A 17,432-nucleotide genomic window follows, 5' to 3' on the forward strand; every position below is an offset into this window, starting at 1 on the left:
GTTGCAGCTGGATTTTCTATGGACTGAACAAAGGTGACTATGCCTGGGCCAACTGCGCGACTGAACCGCCCCCGCTGAAGGGCTACCTTACGAAGTACCCTGCACTTCACGAAACAACCCCACTGAAACTGTGCATGGCCTTAAAAGAGTGCTTTATTGGGATACCCAGTCCCATGACACCCATCCACAGAAGGAATTCAGCCACCAGGGCTTCAATACACAGGGCAAGTGTCCCCGTCCCAGCTTGCAGCGTTTGTCCTACCCCTGCAATAACAATTCACGTTGAATTATGGAAATTCCAGTGGTGTCTAGCTGTCACTGTGTTACGCCAACAAAGTAGCAGCGGTACTGTCACTTTTGTTCACCCCACTATCGCAGTAAACCAACCATCTACGCGCCAATGCGCCATCTTTTCCTTTTCGCAGCGAGTGTTGAAGAGAAATAACTAAATGCCCAAATGGATAGACCTTGGCTAGATACCTAATCCACTTTATCCTCCAAGCTCCAAGATGGGTATGCCCGTGTCCTGCCTCCATGAAGGCAGACAGTGCCGCAGACGTGAATCTTGCAGTAGGAAGCTATCCCACGCAGTAGGCAGAAGAGCAACCGAAATACGCTAACAAAAAATGTTTCTTTAGTGTTTTCTGCCTCTTAGTTGGACGCGCCACCGAAAGCAGCATTGCCCGAAATTCAACAAATACAAAAAAAGGATTGCGTCTTGCGGAAGAACTAACCCTTCGAAAAATTTACCAAACCTAGCCATCCGGCAGAGGAACAGTCTATGAAGGAGAATTCGGACCTGAAGAGCCATGACCATATGCTTCTGGATCACAGCCACAAAAAACCGAGCTGATACACAGCTCCCTTGGGAAGTGCTAGTCACGGGTTGGGGGTCCAAGAGCAGCGCAAAGATCCATAAGAAGCACTCCAGCAAAGTTTCGTGGCAGGAAGGGGGCCCTCGTTTTGCCCCGCAGCTCATCTCGTCCAAGGTCCCCCACTTTCTTTTCTTCGCAATGTCGCCGTTGATGCTGCATGCGACGCAACAGCCGCTGCTGTAATGGGTCGTGGTAACTGATATGAAAGCCTTGTAGGGTGGATAAGAGAAGCTGCAACTTAGGGTGCTGTCGCAGCAAGAGAAGCAGGCAGGTGCGTACTGCGGCAGCAGCACGAGAGTGCCAATCCAGCCTCTCAAATGCCTGCAAAAGAGGACACTGCAGCAATGCAAGCAGCTCGCTGCTACAGCAACAACGCCGCAAACGTTCCTGTACAGACAGCTGAGAAAAACGCTGGGCATGCAGCAGTTGCAAGGCTGAAGGCCAAATGCAATCAGAAGTAGGAAATGCAACTGGTATGTTTCCGTCAAGCCTCAGTTCTCCGAATTGGGGGTTCCTATGACTCGCTGTTGCCCTCGCAAGAGCTTGGATATTCCCAATGTCGTGACAATTGTCTCTGCAACAACTGGCAAATGGAGAAGCCAGCTGCAACCGCAGCTTTGCTTGGCTCTTCAATCCCCCTTGAGGAAGTGGAGTGGTGAACAACTGCTCCTGACATGCGTTGCAGAGGCCCCAGACTCGAAATTCCTCCTCGCTGTACAAGTCAGCGAATGGACCTGCGAGATTGCTGCACAGGGAATTAGTACAAAGCGCCCCCATCAAAGTAGACTGACGAAGGTGCTCCTGAAGAGACTGGCAGTCGATGGAAACGGGTAAGGGATGCTGCTGCTGCTGTTCTTCAGCCAGGGCACGTCTCCAAGCAGTAGAGAGCTCGTCTAGTTGCTGGAGCAGACGCTCTTGAAGGGTGTCCGCTCCATCTGAGACCTCCTTCAAGGGACTTAAAGGCAGCAATTTCTGTTCACTCTCACAGCAGTCTTTGCTGCTTGTGCTGCTGCTGTTGCTGTCAGTCCGGCGGCTGCTGTCGCTGCTGCCTCTTTTGTCAGTGGCACTGCTTGTGTGACTCTGCAGCCCATGCTTGGCTCGCTCCGGTGAGGAAGGTGCCTGCAGATCCTCCAATTGATGAGGTACCTCCAATGGCTTCACATTGGCTGGATGAAACTGTACACGCAGAAGCAAATCCCCCTGCTGAAGCAATGGCTGTTGCTGCCTCCTGCCTCCCAAGCTGCTGCGCCAGCGTAAAGGGGCCCTGTACTCCCAAGCACTGGTGAAGGAAGGCAGTGGGAGCACAGCTTCTCCAACGAAGCAGCACTTGCTGTTGTCCCTGTGCGCTGTGGTGACAGTGCTGCTGTTGCTGCTGTATTTAGTGGCCCACAACTGTGCACAGAGTGCAGCAGAAGCAGCAGCAGCAGTAGCCGCAGACGGCCAGTGAATAGAGAAGGTAAAGGTCTCCTGCCACTGTCCGTCAGCAGAAAGGCTAGACTCCTTCTCCTCCCATTCACCAGGCCCCGTTGCACAGCGAAGTACCACTTGCAACTTGCTGCCAAACTGCAAGCCTTGTTGGGGCTGTACCGGAGCGGAGTCCGGCAGCAGCAGGTTGGCTCGCAAGACGGTAGTTTCAAGCTGGCCCTCGAAGTGCTGGTCAACCTCCACTTCTTTGGCAATAGCAGCTGCTGCAGCTGCAGCGTCCCGTAGGGCCAACTCTCTTTGCTCCCAGCTGGATACCTCTGATGTCCTTTGCCTTTCTTGATTTTGTTCCTTCAGTTGATGGTTTTCGTTAGTCTTCAAGCGACTTAGTAGAGCCTCAAGCAGCAAACTTTCCAAATGATGGTTCAGTGTGGAGCTGCTCTTGCTTTCTTTTCCGTGGTAGGACTCCGCTGGAGGAGCCAGCTTTCGCAGGGCTTGCAGGGCCTGCTCCTGCTGCTGCTGGAGCCTATACATCAGTTCTTCTTGCTGTCGTTGTTGCTGCAGTAGCTGCTGCTGCAACTGCTCTTTCTGGTCCAACAGATGTTGCAGCAACGGATGCTCTTCCGATGGTCTCATGCTGACGCTATCTGGGCCCGTTAAGCTCATCTTTTTCTTGCACTGCTGCTCGGCTTGTTCTTTTAGCTGCCTCTGGAGGCGTTCCTCGAGCTTCCTTTCCATTTGCTGCTCCAGTTCCTCCTTCAGCTGGGCCTTCAGCTGCTGCTCAAGCCTACCCTCAGCCAACGTCTGTTGTTGCAGTTGTTGCTGTACGTGCTGCTGCATTAGTTGCTGAAGGTCATCACGAACCTGCTTCAACTGCGCCTCAAGAGTCTTTTGGGCGCCGCTTTCTTCAGCTGCGATGCGTTGCAGCTCGGCTTCTAGCTGCGCCCAGTGCTGGCCCAATTGCTGCTTCGTTTCCTCCGCAAATGCCTTCATCTGCTCTTCGTACTTTTCCCTTTCCTGCTGCAGCAATTCCATATCTGGCTGTTTCGCGATCACTTGCGTATTGTTGTCTGCAGCACCAACTGTAGCAACCGAAGAGGCATGAGCAGCACTTTCAACAGTTTTTTCTCCTGATTTTTGTCGCTGGCGTTGGAGACTTTCCTGGTAATCCCTCAAAGCAGACTGTAATTCAGCCGCATTCTCCCCCTCCTCTATAAAACGCGCTACTGTGCGCTGCCTTTGCAGCGGCAGGCCTTCGCCAGTGCCCTTGTCGGCAGTGCTGGCCATCTTCCTGGGGGTATTAGCCGCCGACGGGATTCGAGACTCTAGACGCTGTGCCTTAGGCTGCACAGGGGAGTTTTTTTTCGGTACCTTCTCCCGCAGAACTCTGGCGACCTTTTTAGCAGCAGCTGCCTCTGCAAATGCACCTACGGCAGCGGTAGCACCACCAGAGTCGATCTTGTTCTGCTGCTGCTGCATCCAAGAGTTTTGCATTTGCAGTTGGGCCCTCCTACGAGGGAGGTTGCGATTCCTGGGTGGAAATGTTTGCTCCCATTGCTCCTCCTTTTCCTGTTGTAGCTGCGCCTGCCTGTGTCCCAACATGCCGGAGGGTTCCTTAGCTCTCCCTCCCTCGCGTCTCGAAAGGTCCTGCGAACCTTGAGTTGGGACGTGCCCTTGGCTAGCTGCCCACTGGTCTCGGCAACTACGGCTACAAAAGTCGGCGTAACGGCCGTCCCATTGCAGCCACGCATCGGCCCCACACACCTTGCAACGTGGCCGCGCAGCTCTAGGGTCAAACGACTCCCCTGAGATACTATCCTGCAAGAAAGTGAAGAGAGCCTCCATATTCGAGCTGACTCTGCACAAGCATGCTTGTTGGGTAGCGGCGCTATTTGCTGTTGCGTCGGCCGATATGCTTGTGCTCTCAGCCGGGGTTTTCGGGCTTTCTTAGCAAACTTCTTCAATCAACTTCTTCCATCGCACTACTTCCCTTTACAATACTCTCTCAGCGACAGCTCTGTTCCAGCTTGCCGCACGCCGCCCATCGTGGTCCACATTGAATCAACCACTGAACAATTTTCCGCCCTCCCAGCATTTTGCATCGCATGTGCGCACTTCATCTACTCTTGAGCGGATCTCAGTCAGCGACTGCCGGCTGAGTAAAAAGTTTAGGCTTCGGCGAGTGCAGAGTGGCTGCTGGCAATTTGTTACGTCACCTCCCCTGCTGCTGATGCTGTGGTCTCCGCTTGCCCTACAGCTGCGGCTCCTAAAATGATACGGCTGTGCTCACAGTCATACGCGAACATCTTAGCTTGACATTACGTCCATGTGTCGAAACGCAGCGATGCTTGCTGGTGGGCCCTCGAAGCCCTCTTAGCGTGTTCACTCTGTGGTGCGTTGCTTTGTTCCCTGGAATGGAGGACTACGTGTTGCAACGTATGTAGAACAAAAGGAAAAATACTGAGGGAGATGCAGCCTACAAGCTTCTAGTGCATTTACTGCGGCTGCTGCCTATGTCCCCTTGCGCCTTGAGGTTTGGGGACTCTCTCGATGATGGCAGCCTGTCCATTCCTTCGAGTGTAGCATGCACCAGTGATCTCAATCTCACTACGGAGATGCAGCGACGACGCCAATATTTTGAAATGGATTAACCTGCTGCTGTTTTTTCTGTTGCTGTAGCTCCTGTCGCTTCTTGAGCAGCTGCAGCCGCCTGCTCTGCTGGGGGCCCCGACTGAGAGGTGGGGCAGTATCAACGGCTACTTGCGGAATATTATTGCTTTACTGTTCTAACGAATTCTGTACAATATTTTCTGAAAGGTTCATAGTCACTGTGCAACACTTTGGCTACAAAGGTGGTTGCAGCGGGGGGGAAGGTACAATCAGCCCCCGCTGATCAATTGCTCGCGCGCAACAGCACAAGAACCAGCAACACGTCAACAGAACAGCAGAGGAAACATGGTTTTTAGGTGTAAGTGAAATACATTGCTAAGGGAGGTTCGCGACCTGGGGAACCTATAGATGCCCTCAGGCACTGGTCAGTATAAATGTCTCCGCCACAGCAGCGGCAGCAGCAGAAATTGTCTAGTACCCGCAGCAGAGACAACAGAGGCTTCACCAGCTGCAGCGCCAACATTCCTCAAAGGTCTCTCATTTCTCAAGGCCCGAGGCGCAGGGAGGTCGAGTCACGGAATCGCCAATCCTCGTTGTTTCCGTGTTGCTGCAACAGCAGCCTGCGCAGCTGCTCTGCTGCAGCCACAGCAGCAAGCCTGGATGCGCTATGAAGGAAGGAACGACGGCAGGAGCAGTTTAATATACACCGAGGCGCTGACTAACGGCGAACGCGCCCTTCCTTCCCCGTGTTGTTCAGGCACTGCTCTGAATATTGTTTTACGGCGGCAACAGGATCACCAGCATCGGCAAGTCTGCAGCAGTAGAATGCCTCCCTATTTGCATTCTGCTCTCAGCAATGGAGGCTCATCGGATGCACCGGCAGTGGGAGGAGGAGGAGCAGCAGATGCAGCAGATAAGCCATCCGATGCAGCACTGGCTACCCCGGAGACGGACGCCACGGAGTTTGTCCAGTTGAATAGGGACGCATTTTGTAAAGAGGAGGAAGTAACATGCCTGCGAGTCCCGTTGAATCAGCTGCAGGAGCTTTCCAAGGCGCTTAGAAAGTAAGGGTGTTTCTGGTGCTGCTGCTTGATCCAGCCGATGCGCTGTTTCTACTGCAGTGCCGCTTGTGTGCCAGAGCCTTCGCGCTGCTCGTGAACGTCTGCGCATTTTTTCTTCTGGGCACGTTTCATTTTTGTGACAAGATTGCGTTTCTGCAACTGCAGATATCTTTTCAAGCGTAGAAATTTGCGGCCCGTCGTTTCCGACATTGCAGAGAAGGAGCGGCAGGGAGAAGTGCAACAGGAAATGCAAAACGAGCAACAAACTAGCGACGACGGAAATGCAGGCCAACAAGAGCACCCGCAACAGTCCCACAACCCCACCGAGGTAACGAAAGAGAAAGGCAGCGCAAAGGGCTTCAAATGCCTGCTGTTGGACCCATCTATAGGCCCAGGTAGGAGTGTGAGCAGTGCGAAGGATGGTAGAGGAAATGCGACGCCTTTAGCTTTGCGTAATCGCTGCAGCTGTAGCTGGACAGGGGGATGCTTGTATTGCGCTATACCTGCCTGTGTGGCAAGCCGAGTTCGCTGTTTGTGTGTTGCAAGAGCTGGATGGGCTACCGGAGGACTTGCAGAGTCAAGTGAGGGATGCGGGGATTCAAGTTCTGCGCCATCGCGTGTCTGTTGGTTATGAGAACCTCTCTGTCGGTATGTAATGCTTCCCTGCTATTGCTGCAGGGAGCACTGCCCGCTGTTACTGCAGCCACGGTTTTATGAAGATGGTATCAGCTTTCAGTGGGCCTTGCTGGTTCTTTATATGCGGGTGGTTCTTGCTACACTCCTTGGACGGGGTTGTGCTCCTCAGTCTGAGGCTGCGCGCAGCGTTGCATCAATGTGGCAAGCATAGTCTTCTGTTTACAAACCCACGGATCACTCACCTGCTGCTTGAGCATGGCTTGCGTAGTTCGCTGCGAGCTACATTTGTCTGTGTCTGTTGTGTTTGAATTGTCTGCGCAGTTGAATGCCTCACGGCGTTATTGCCAGAGGGCGCTGAAGTGCCTCACAGGTTCGAGTGCGTGGGACATATCGCTCACCTTAACCTTCCTGCCTCTCTTCTGAAGTTCAAATACGCCATCGGTCAAGTCGTCTTGGATGTGCGCTGCTGCCTGTGCTGCAGCTGCTGCAGCCATTCTTTTTCCGCATATGGGTCACCCTTAAAGGCGATTGCTTTTGTGTTGCATTGGCGCTTCTCCCTTGTGCAAAGTTACTTTGCGTTTCCTTCAAGCAGCTGTCAGAGCTGTTGCATTTTCACGAAGATATACGCCGCCACAGAAGCTGGCCTGTGGCGTTACTGGGGGCTCGCTCGTATTGAGTGTACGGCGGCTGTAAAACCCTGATTGTGACTGGTGTGTTGCAACTGCAGAAGCACCCTCAGCTGCGCACTGTGGTTTTGAAGACGGGCATAGGTGAAAAATGGAGAGAGTTACAGTTTGAGCTCATTGCGGGCGAAGCGGCCTACGTCGCCACAGTGGTGGGCACCAATATCGCCGACACTGCCAAGAGCAATACCAGCACCAGCGTACAATGAATACCCGGCCTACAGGTCTTTGCTCACTGTGTTCACGATTTGGCGCATCTTGGTTTTTTAATCTGAGCGGCGCCAAATCCCCTCAGTGGCGCGGGGACATTCTTCGTTATTGCTTTATTTTTGCCGGTGCATTGCCAATTCTCTGCAGAAGGAGAGCGACATGGTTTTTGAAGTTGACTATGCCAAGGCATTCTGGAACTCTAGGTTTGTTGCGACTACATATGCTTTTCGTACAGTTGTATGCCAGTGCTGTATGAGCAGCGCTGTAGCTGTTCTGGCTGTTGCTCACGTTTTTGTATAAGTGGCGATTTGCTTTCATATATGGCGAATCTGGGGGATGATGCGGCATCGAGTCTGTATTGTCTGGCATGTGCAGGCTTTCATGCGAACGGCAACGCATTACTGCTGTGGTCCCCAAGGACTCAGTTGTATGTACGTACAGCTGCATCCACGGCTTTACGCAGGGCGCTTTAAGTAGCAAAAAGAGACCAAGGAGTCAAAACAGCAGAAACAAGCATAAAGAGTTGCAGGAGTCAGAGCAGCAGAAGCAGCTGCAGCTGCAGAATATAGATAGACGCATGTTGGCGCATGCGATATGCCGATAGCTCATGACAGTTATGTGAGGGCTGTAAGCCCTCTTCCTCGCGCCCTTCCGAACTTGGAGTTCCGTTTGCGTCCACTGCATCAATGTATGTGTCTTCCTTTTAATGCGTTTATGCTGTAGTGGATGCCTTTGCCGGTGTCGGGGCATTCGCTGTCTACCTCGCGCGGAGCGGCTGCATTGTTGCTGCGAATGACGGCAACCCCGCATCTGCAATGAACATGCGGACAAATGTAAAAAGGAACGGAGTGAGCAGGAAAATTTGTTGGCATGCTTCCGCTGCTGCTGCGCCCTCTGCAATTTTGCTGCTCAAAGGGCAAAAGAAGCGTGATTAGTTGACAGATTGTGTATATCTACACGCGTTAAGATGATCTTGAAGATCTTGACGTTTTACCTATTTTTAATGATTTCTCTTGATGCTGCTGCAGGTAGCTGATTTGGTGGAGGTGCACAACCAAGACGCTCGGGACTTTCTTCGCACTCAGGGGCAGCCAGAGGCGATTGCTGCGCTTGTAGACAAACGCATACATAACCGCAGGGGCCATTCTGGACTATCTGCTGCAGGAGCTGCAGAAACGTCGGGCAGTCATCGTCAAGCCGTGGAGGTGCATGTAATAATGAATCTTCCAGAGCTAGCTGTTGAATTTTTGGGTGGGTCTCTCAGTTGTGACTATCACCTTACGTCATGCAAGACGAAAGTGTGGGCACATGAAGCGTTGCCTCTGTTGGGCGTTTTTCAGCGGATATCTATAAGCGGAAAGTGAGCGTATCCTGACAGCGTGTCATCCCAGCGTGAGTTGTGATTCAGATGTATTTCCGGGGCTATTTAATCGAGCAGAGCCCCAAGCAAAAAGACGCCGCCCAACGGAAGGACCCAGCAGCTCCCCCGGAGCTGCGCAGACAGACCAGATATCCAAGTGGCGCGTTCACTGTTACGCCTTCTCCAGGGACCCAAAGCCCGAGCAAGACCTCAAAGTAAGATCTTGAGAGTGTGGAATATGTTGAGGGGCGCACGGAAGCATTCCATCCCATGCTTGTGCACTTATATGTTGTCCCATGTAGCATCATTATCTCTCGGAGCATGCCTGCACAGGTTCTCAGTTATTGTCCTCGCTTTCGCTAACAGTGGGTCACTGTGTCTTTTAGAATGCTGCGCCGCAGCCACGAGTGGAAGCCGCCCTTGGCTATTGGCCGGAGTCTGTAGAGATACACGAAGTACGTCACCGCCCTCCTGTGCTGCATAGAGTTTTTCTTTAGCGTTCTTGGTTTTCGACTGAGTTCGCATTGATTTCGCATCCTGCAGTAGCGTTTGCGCGTTACTGTCCTTTGCACTGATATTCTTTGTTTGGTGTTTGTACTGTTCAGGTGAGGGATGTAGCTCCTCATAAGCGCATGTACTGTCTCACCTTTGACATCCCTCTTCTCGTTCTTCTTGGCGAACATGAAGGCAGCGAGGGGCAAGAAGATCAGCATACAACTAAATAACATGCAGGAATTTTCGTAGCCTTGCTACAGCTTTGAGACGCCGGGATACAGCAAGATTTGGCGTGCGCGCTATTCACAGAAACTGTTGCCGCGTCTTTTTATTCCCTGCTATGTCGATCCAGCTGAGCTACTGCCGCTACACTCCATAGTTATGCAGCCGCGCTCGTGTTGCAGCTACAAGCACGTTTGCTCAATGGGAAAAATACTCGAGCAATCGTCCGTCGTCTAATTTGTTTTCTTTACGCGCATTGGCGTCAATTTCAAAGTATTGGCTTAATGTCAAGTTCACCGTCGCAGCGGCTAATGCAAAGCTGCGGCACACAAGTAATACTGCATCTGCACCGATAGGCGTGGACAGCTTCGGTACTGCGCTAGACTATACGCGTAAGAAAACTTATGAGAAGGCAAACAAGCCTCCTGCAGGATGGAGTCAACGGGAAAATCGCCGACTTTCGTTACATGGGCGCAAACAACACCGCATGTATGCAAGGTATAAAAGAGAGCGCCGTCCACAAAATTAACTGAGTACAGCTGGACACCAAAGAGCGTCTGTACAACGTGTGCAGCACGCGCACAGGAACACCAATGCCAGCGCCCACCAATGCCAGCGCCCTACATGTTGCTGCAAATAGGAAAGACAGCTATCCTCCACGGACGCAAGGCAACAAACTGCACGAGCACCCGACAAGTGCTGGGTTCTCAAGTGCCAGTGGTAGCATCGTCCGCAGCAAGAGCATGAGCAGTATACTCCTCCTGCACCAGTCCCTCTCCTGCCTCTTGCAGGTTCGCTGCGATGTGATGTGGCCACGAAGGACCCGTTGTTGCTAACAGCACAGTCACGGGCTGCCTGCTGCGTTGCATTTCTTGCAAGCATCGCGGTACGCCCGCTGCCGCTGAGCACTTGCGTAAATTTATGGGGTCAGAACACCCTCTATCTGCCTCAGTAATCAGGTCGCCCAAATGCACGGCACGACAGTCTCAATTATACTCTGCGCTGCGTTGTGGAGAGGCTGACAATCCGCGCACGCCTTGAGGACCGCGAGGCCATCCGCCCGGAGCAGAGCGTTGCAGCAGCGAATCATAGCAGAGACATGGGCCGGCCTGTTGCCATTAAACGTGCTATCTATCTCCTTAAAGAGCTGCTGTAGCTCAAGCAGCAGCGTCTGCTGCTCCTCAAGGCGCTCCGGATCAGCCACAAGCTTCTGTTTTTTCCTCTGACGCCGAGGACGCTGGGCCGGATTCCCTGCGCCGTCTGTTGTGGTTCCACGCGCTGCTGCTGTTGGAGCTATTTCTTCGCCTTCCGTACATTTCTTCCTTGCCAAAGCAGCAGTGTCTGTTGCTGCTTCCACCTCCGATTCACTGCTGCTGCTGCAGAAAGCCCTGCTGGCATCCGTTATCTCGTGCAGTCTCTCGAAGAGGCGGGAACAACGGGCCTCTAGTTGCAGCTGCTGCTGCTGAAGCTCCGTAGGCAACTTTCCAGCAGCCCGTGCTTCTTCTACAGCCATAGCTCTCTCTGTTACACAAGATACACACGGACAAATTCGCAACTCAGTGACTGTGCGTCTGCGCTGATGCTGCCCTAGCGAACGAAGTCAAGCCCAGCTGCTACAAAGTTATCCACCGTAGTATATGGCGGCTTACCAACATCTTCTTTTGTGGGGAACAACCGGACTCCTTCTTCGTCGCCCAAGTCATCCTCTACAGTGTCTAGGCAGGCAGCAGTGGGGTGCGAATGGTTACTGCAACAGCTGCTGCAGCTGCTCCTCCTGCGACTCCCTGCAATACCTAAGGGCGATAACCTCAAATGGTCTTGGGTGAAGAATTGCTCCTCCTGTGCTCGACAGTCAAACGCTTTTGACTGTGCAGCGACCGCCATTTGGTGCCTGGGATGGTGCTCGTGGCGCTGCTGCTGCTCGGGCATCCAGCCCAACTGGTCTTGTAGTGAGTGCACGTACACATGACATGCTGCCACAGCAACAAGGCAAACCACCGCGAGACAAGCGCCTACGGCTAAGAAGACAAAGATGTATCGCTGCTCCTCCCGTTGCTGGCGCTCGTGCTTCTCCAGCTTCTCCTCCAACTTTTCTTCCAACAATGCCACATATGCCTGGAGATCTCTCAGAGTTTTGGCCTGAAAATCGATTTGGGGTTGGACGTAGCTAACGCTGTTGCTGCTCTGCGCATCTACATTGCACGTGCTCGGTTTAGCCGAAGCAACTTCGGGAACTTCGGGAAAGCCAAACGTTTGGATCGCAGCATCACTGGAAAAACCAAACAGTGAGAAAACAAGATAGTGCACAAATTTCATCTTTGGGCTTGTGGTATGAGTAGTGCCACGCAGTTACGTTCGTCGGCACCCGCGATCCGCTGGTGGTGCCGCTACAGCGACTGCAGCACACAGGCATATGCAGCCTCAGTAATATTTGATATGTTTTAAATCAAAAACGGATGGCTACAAGGTGCAAATGCCTCTCAGTAAATCCACCAGCTGTCGTTAATCGCCTTGAGCGCATGCGGCGACCACATAGCAACTCGAGTTTAACTGCTTGAGTGAAGCTCATCCGTGAGTCTGTTTAGAATTCTGCAAAGCGAAAGGCAGCTCATTGGACGCCCTAATGTCTAGACGCCTAAACAGCCTCGATGGAATTAAAAGTAACTGAGAGGCTGTTGTCGCTGCTGCAGCGTTGGGGCCGGCGTTAAGCCCTTTGTACACGTCTTCGCCATCAGCTAGGATACACTTTCATATTTCAGCTTGTTGCACGTGAATTTTTGGTCATGAAATACTTATTTAAAATGCAGATCATCGCTTTTAATCGGGGCATGTGCTGCTGCTGGGCCGGACCAGTTCCGCAGGGAATGTAAACGAATGCAAGTGGTTTCTTTGCTTTCTTTGCTTTCCTTGATGGAGAGTCTTTTCACATGAATTGCACATTTCCTGTAGAGGACTCACTCATGCTGTGTCTGTTCAGCAGTTGGTTGCGCTGTCGAACTGGTGAACGCCGTAAAAGACTGACTGGGTTCGTTTCCGGTCCAAGTGAGCTGTAGCAATTGGATATTACCTGCACTTCTGATCTGCGTGAACTGTAGTAATTGGATGTTGTGTCGTGGCAGCTGCTGAACTAGTTGAAGTATCTCACGGAGGACACGAGGCTAGAAAGATGCATGGCCTTATGAAATTGTTTTGTCTAACCAGTTCAAAGCGACAATCTTATCCACGACCACATTGTGACGACCCTTCGACAAAAAAGTCCATTTGGCAAGTGCCCTGATGCTGAAATGTAACTTCTCTATAGAGCTTAACAGCATACTGGAACTACGACGGGAAGCAACGCTTCTCTAGTGTACGGCTAGCCTGAAGTCAGCTTAATCAACACAGAAGAGTGAATTCAGACTTCTATCATGCTCGACAATCCGTTTCCATCGCAAACGCAGATGAAAATGGCAGAAACGCACTAGAGACTCTGCTGAATTCTGCAATTTGCCAGCTCCGCAGCTGAACTCCCGCGACACATTACTCATGCACCCTAGAATGCGCACTTTCCTTAATCAACGGTGGATCTACATGGGCTGGCACTGTTTCAGTTTGACTCCTCAACACTAGTTTGGAAGCCATGCTCCATCTACAGAGCTTGAAAAACCTGCAATTGTGTTTGATACCGAGTTCACTGTTGCTGCGGGAGCGGCAATCAGCCCTCTCTTGCACTTATCAATAAGTTTGCAGCTGAATTTTAGCTGCATTGGCATAGGGTGCAAGGTGTGGAGCGGAAGCCAGAAAGTTTGTAAGCTCTCCATTCTTCTCGCTTTCTTTAGCAGTATCCCGTCAATGCAACTACACCTAAAGTAGGTTGCTTCCCCAATTACTTGCTAAAGGCTCTCTTCTCGGATGCGTTCTTCCATCTGGTCTGCCTATTATTGCAAGCCCATAATTTGCAGCTTTCTTCCCGTGCTGCCGAGCTACTAAAATGTGCTAGGTGGCGAGTTCTTCGGTTGCTGCATTTTACCAGAATTCAGAAACAGTGGCTTGGATTTGAGAAAAGGCCGCCTCATGCGGCCATGAACCTTGCACAATATAGATGTTTCGCTCAATCGTCGAGGTATATCAAATCTCCCAAATGAAATGCAGACGCAATTCCTTGCACTGAAGGGGTCGCCACAAAAGGGGCGGAACCGCACGACTACGCCGAGCATGGATTCATACAAAACAACTCCAGCTGGCACTCCATATGAAGTGTACATGTGAATTTCTCAGTTTTTGCATACTGCATTTGCAGTGGCTACTCCACTGACTAGATTTCCGTGCGTTCATTTGCCAAAGCATTTGCTTTTGGAACAACGAGTGGAGCGGTGCAGTTCATGAAAGCACTGCCTGCAGGCCGTAGGAATTCTTCATAGCAACGATGCATGAAATGCTTGCACAATATTAACGTTGAAGTGAAATCAATGCTAGAGAAAGTGCTGTCTGGCTCCACACCCCTACGCGTGTGTAAGACTTTGCGCTCATGTTCCGGTACCTACAAGACAACTGCCCAGAGCCGCAGCGGCTCGTCTAGCATCACTCCAGTTTGCGAAATGTGTGGAGGGTTGTGTTAATGACTGCACCTTTCTCGTGACGACGTATGTCACATACTAAATCATGCAACATCAAACAATCGCTCGCACTTTCCGGCCGTCTTCATGTGGAAAATCACCCACTCATGCTCCCTCGTAAAGCCGGATGCTCCCTCAAATGCGCGTTTAGAAGAAATGGCCCTTCACACTCACACGCTCCTAACCTGGACCTTTACGCCCCTCAGAGAAACCCTTGTCGTCACTTCTCCAGGCATCAAAATTAGCCGTTTTAAAACGCGGCGGAGATTGTTTAAAGCAAAACAGGAACCGCTTGAGCCCCAAATTTTTACTACATGGCGGACGACACCCAGACTTCAAAGTTTCCAAGGAAGTGGTAAGCATGTGGCAGAGGGCTACGTTGAAGAGGCGTGTAGCTGTCAAACTATGAAGAATGGGGGACGGAGGGTATTCATGAGGGACTGCAGCAGTAAGTCTCTTCCACCAAACGCCTTCCGGCTTTTGACCGAGCAGCTCTAATGTGGACACAATGACGTCAAACACGAGGAAACGGAGGCCGAGATGTTTGGCAGCGGCATTCGCATGAAGATCCCGAATACCAAAATTTTGATACGATACAGCGTAAGCTGCTAGATTCTCCGCAGCATTAGTTAGATACAACAATTCCTTGGAAGAAAGTGTCGGCTTGATGAGAAGATCATGAGCTGTTAAAAATTGTCGGAACGGTTTGTCCGTCACCTGAGGGGGAAAAAAGACACGATCTGGGTCAAAATATCGCACAATTGTACTACGGTCAACAGACGGCAAACGACAAAATGGATGTGTACTCGGGTCTTCTTGCACGGCCGAGGTAGATCCACCAGCAGAAGACGGAGTAACAGTTGACAGTAGGTCCTGCACGAATGTGTCTAGCAACCGCTGCTGTTCGTCAGCTTCAGCTTCTTGTGCTGCCGCACTCGTTGAAGGCTGAGCCTCATCCTCAGGCTCCACCTGTCCATCATCTCTTTCACCAGGGGCGCCCTCGGAGCCAGTCAATTCCCCCAATTGATGCAACGCAACAATGGCTTGAATTTCACGCATAGTCAGCGTCACAGGAAATCTTCTACCACTCTCTGAACAACACACTGCAGCTGCATCAGGTAATTCAATTTCAGGGGAATCTGGCGCCCACAATTTCAGCAGTCCAGCAGCCGCTTGAAGTTCATGCCCACTCCACCGCCCAGCTTCAATCTTAGAAGCAGGGGGCTTAGGCAGTATGGGACGCAGTCGGCGACGCCATCCAATTGCGCCAGTTGGTCTAATGGCCCCCTTCGATGAGGCCCGTGCCGCTTGTTGCGCGCCTGTGTCAACACTAGGTAGCTCCCTGCTATCATCAGACTCCGCCTCAATACGTGCACGCTTAGCAAGTGGCTCAAGCATGGGAGGCATCTCCGTCGTATTGTCATCAGATGAAATATCTGCATCTTCTCCCGAATCGCTGCACCATGGGCGTTTGACAACCGCACTGGAGTCTTCATCCTCCGACAGCTGCCGACCATAGGCAGGCAGTTGATTCCATTTCTTCTGCCCTCGCGTACACAAGAAGATTAGCACAACAAGTGCTGTGGCAGATGCCAAGAAGGCCGCGCCACTACGCCTGCGAGAGCTTTTATGCACGACGCCCCGACGGGGCTGCACGCCTGATGACACTGTCTTGTCCGGATATTGCTGGAGAGCTGCACTGTTTGTCTTTTCACTTTCAAAGAGGACCGTAAATACAGGCACATTGTCACCAACGCCCAAATTTAGAGCCTGCATTTTTTGACGGGCAACAGAGGCTCAGCAGTGTGCTTTGTCAGTAATATGTACCGACAGAACCGGCATAGCAAATATTTCATTGGTCTCCCAATGGTACTTAGGATGGACCTTTGTCTCGATTCAGCATCCCGCAATCTAGTCTTCCTGGTCATACGGTTGCCGAATTTGGGAGTGGATCCCTGAAATGGTGGGGATAAGGAGCGTCGGAAGCTGGCAGAAAAGGCTAAATATCAGCTTTGTTACGCATATGCGGGCTTTTGACGGATGTTGAGCGAATTTCTCGCAATTAACGAACCGATCCTGCGCACGTGCATGTTGCGGAATGCGCAGCCTACCTTACGCTCAGCATAAAGAACGTCCCAGTTTCCATATAGTCATATACAGAATAATGATAGCTTTATCTCCTTGGAGATGGGAGCTTGAATCGTACCGCACGCAACTGCAGCACTGGGGCTTTCGTGCCATTGCCCAGAACTTGTGCTGACCCTTTTGCTGTCTCCAACGTTCAGTGCCAGTCACTGCGCTCATTTCCTGCCGACACTTTTAGAGACATTTGAGCAGTATTAATACTGTAAATGATGACTGGCTGATTCGGCGCCTCTGTTTGCCCTCTCCACTTTCACTTGCGCACTTCCTGCATAAAGCTGCACAAAACGTTATGACTGCTCGATGTTCGCTGGCGTACCTCGCTGCTCCACAAACGCTTCCTAATCGAAAGCAGGTGTATGGCACTTCTTGTTTGCAGACTATTAACCTTTCTAGAAAGCCTTATACAAGCGTCAGATTTCCATAAATATCTGGGAAGCTCAGGAACCACTCTCGACACAACGAGTAGACACGAAACTTGAAATTTCTACGAAGAGCGACTGATTTTGCCCTTAAAAACTTGATTATAACGCAGCTAGCAGTGTATTCTGATGCAGCCCAACATTTTGCCGGACTCTATGTAGGTTAACAGCGCCTGTCCACGGCGTGCGCTGAGCCGATATAAAACGATGTTGCAAGGAGCCTACGTTCAAATTTGTGGCCAGTTATTAACTATACAGAGGTATGCCCTCCAGAATTCGGAGCTAGGGTACCAATTCACCTGAAGTCATGTCCATTTGAGCCTCTTTGCTATACTGTGTCAGTGCTTTTGCATTAGTCGAGTCTGTTCCTGTCTATATAGCGTGCCATCTGGGTCCGTAACCAACTTGTTTCTTATGCAGATGCGCAGACGTATAAGCTGTAAAAGCCATAGCCGCGGAGGCACTCAACGCAAGCTGCAGTGGACTGAAATGGTAAGCACTTGGTATCTTGTGATTCTATGGCTTCCTTCATCGCTGGTCACTTCAATTCTTGTCTTGTGGATTTGTTCGTGCAAGAGAGCCGGGAGGCCGCGCGCTAGCGGTAACCGTAACGGAGCTACGACGGAGTGTCAAGCTGCAAAGTCCCCAGCTGGCCGATATCGTTGGAAGTAGAAAGAAACGGGCAAAAATGTGTATATT

At 51.5% G+C, this 17,432-nt stretch overlaps 4 protein-coding genes across 4 annotated transcripts; 1 reads left to right on the top strand and 3 right to left on the bottom strand.

The window, feature by feature from the left end:
* Nucleotides 1-875: 875 nt before the first annotated feature.
* On the bottom strand, nucleotides 876-4,142 carry ENH_00035090 (hypothetical protein, conserved; the record flags this gene model as incomplete). Its single annotated transcript, XM_013580375.1, has 1 exon — nucleotides 876-4,142. The coding sequence occupies one exon, from the start codon at nucleotides 4,140-4,142 to the stop codon at nucleotides 876-878; it is 3,267 nt and encodes a 1,088-aa protein (XP_013435829.1).
* A 1,173-nt stretch (nucleotides 4,143-5,315) lies between these two features.
* Nucleotides 5,316-9,582, top strand: ENH_00035100 (met-10 domain-containing protein, putative; the record flags this gene model as incomplete). The annotated part of the gene is made up of 12 exons (XM_013580376.1): nucleotides 5,316-5,971; nucleotides 6,134-6,363; nucleotides 6,515-6,616; nucleotides 6,926-7,062; nucleotides 7,332-7,439; nucleotides 7,645-7,700; nucleotides 7,873-7,928; nucleotides 8,221-8,345; nucleotides 8,526-8,748; nucleotides 8,906-9,072; nucleotides 9,259-9,312; nucleotides 9,463-9,582. The coding sequence occupies 12 exons, from the start codon at nucleotides 5,316-5,318 to the stop codon at nucleotides 9,580-9,582; spliced, it is 2,034 nt and encodes a 677-aa protein (XP_013435830.1).
* A 699-nt stretch (nucleotides 9,583-10,281) lies between these two features.
* ENH_00035110 (hypothetical protein, conserved) lies at nucleotides 10,282-11,890 on the bottom strand (the record flags this gene model as incomplete). The annotated part of the gene is made up of 3 exons (XM_013580377.1): nucleotides 10,282-10,370; nucleotides 10,571-11,095; nucleotides 11,224-11,890. The coding sequence occupies 3 exons, from the start codon at nucleotides 11,888-11,890 to the stop codon at nucleotides 10,282-10,284; spliced, it is 1,281 nt and encodes a 426-aa protein (XP_013435831.1).
* Nucleotides 11,891-14,349: 2,459 nt separating this feature from the next.
* ENH_00035120 (hypothetical protein, conserved) lies at nucleotides 14,350-15,945 on the bottom strand (the record flags this gene model as incomplete). The annotated part of the gene is made up of 1 exon (XM_013580378.1): nucleotides 14,350-15,945. One exon carries the CDS (start codon nucleotides 15,943-15,945, stop codon nucleotides 14,350-14,352), a length of 1,596 nt encoding a protein of 531 aa, XP_013435832.1.
* Between the last annotated feature and the right edge of the window lie 1,487 nt (nucleotides 15,946-17,432).

The sequence above is a fragment of the Eimeria necatrix genome, genomic scaffold, assembly GCF_000499385.1.
Source record: "Eimeria necatrix Houghton genomic scaffold, Enh_scaff255, whole genome shotgun sequence".
Taxonomy (NCBI): domain Eukaryota; phylum Apicomplexa; class Conoidasida; order Eucoccidiorida; family Eimeriidae; genus Eimeria; species Eimeria necatrix.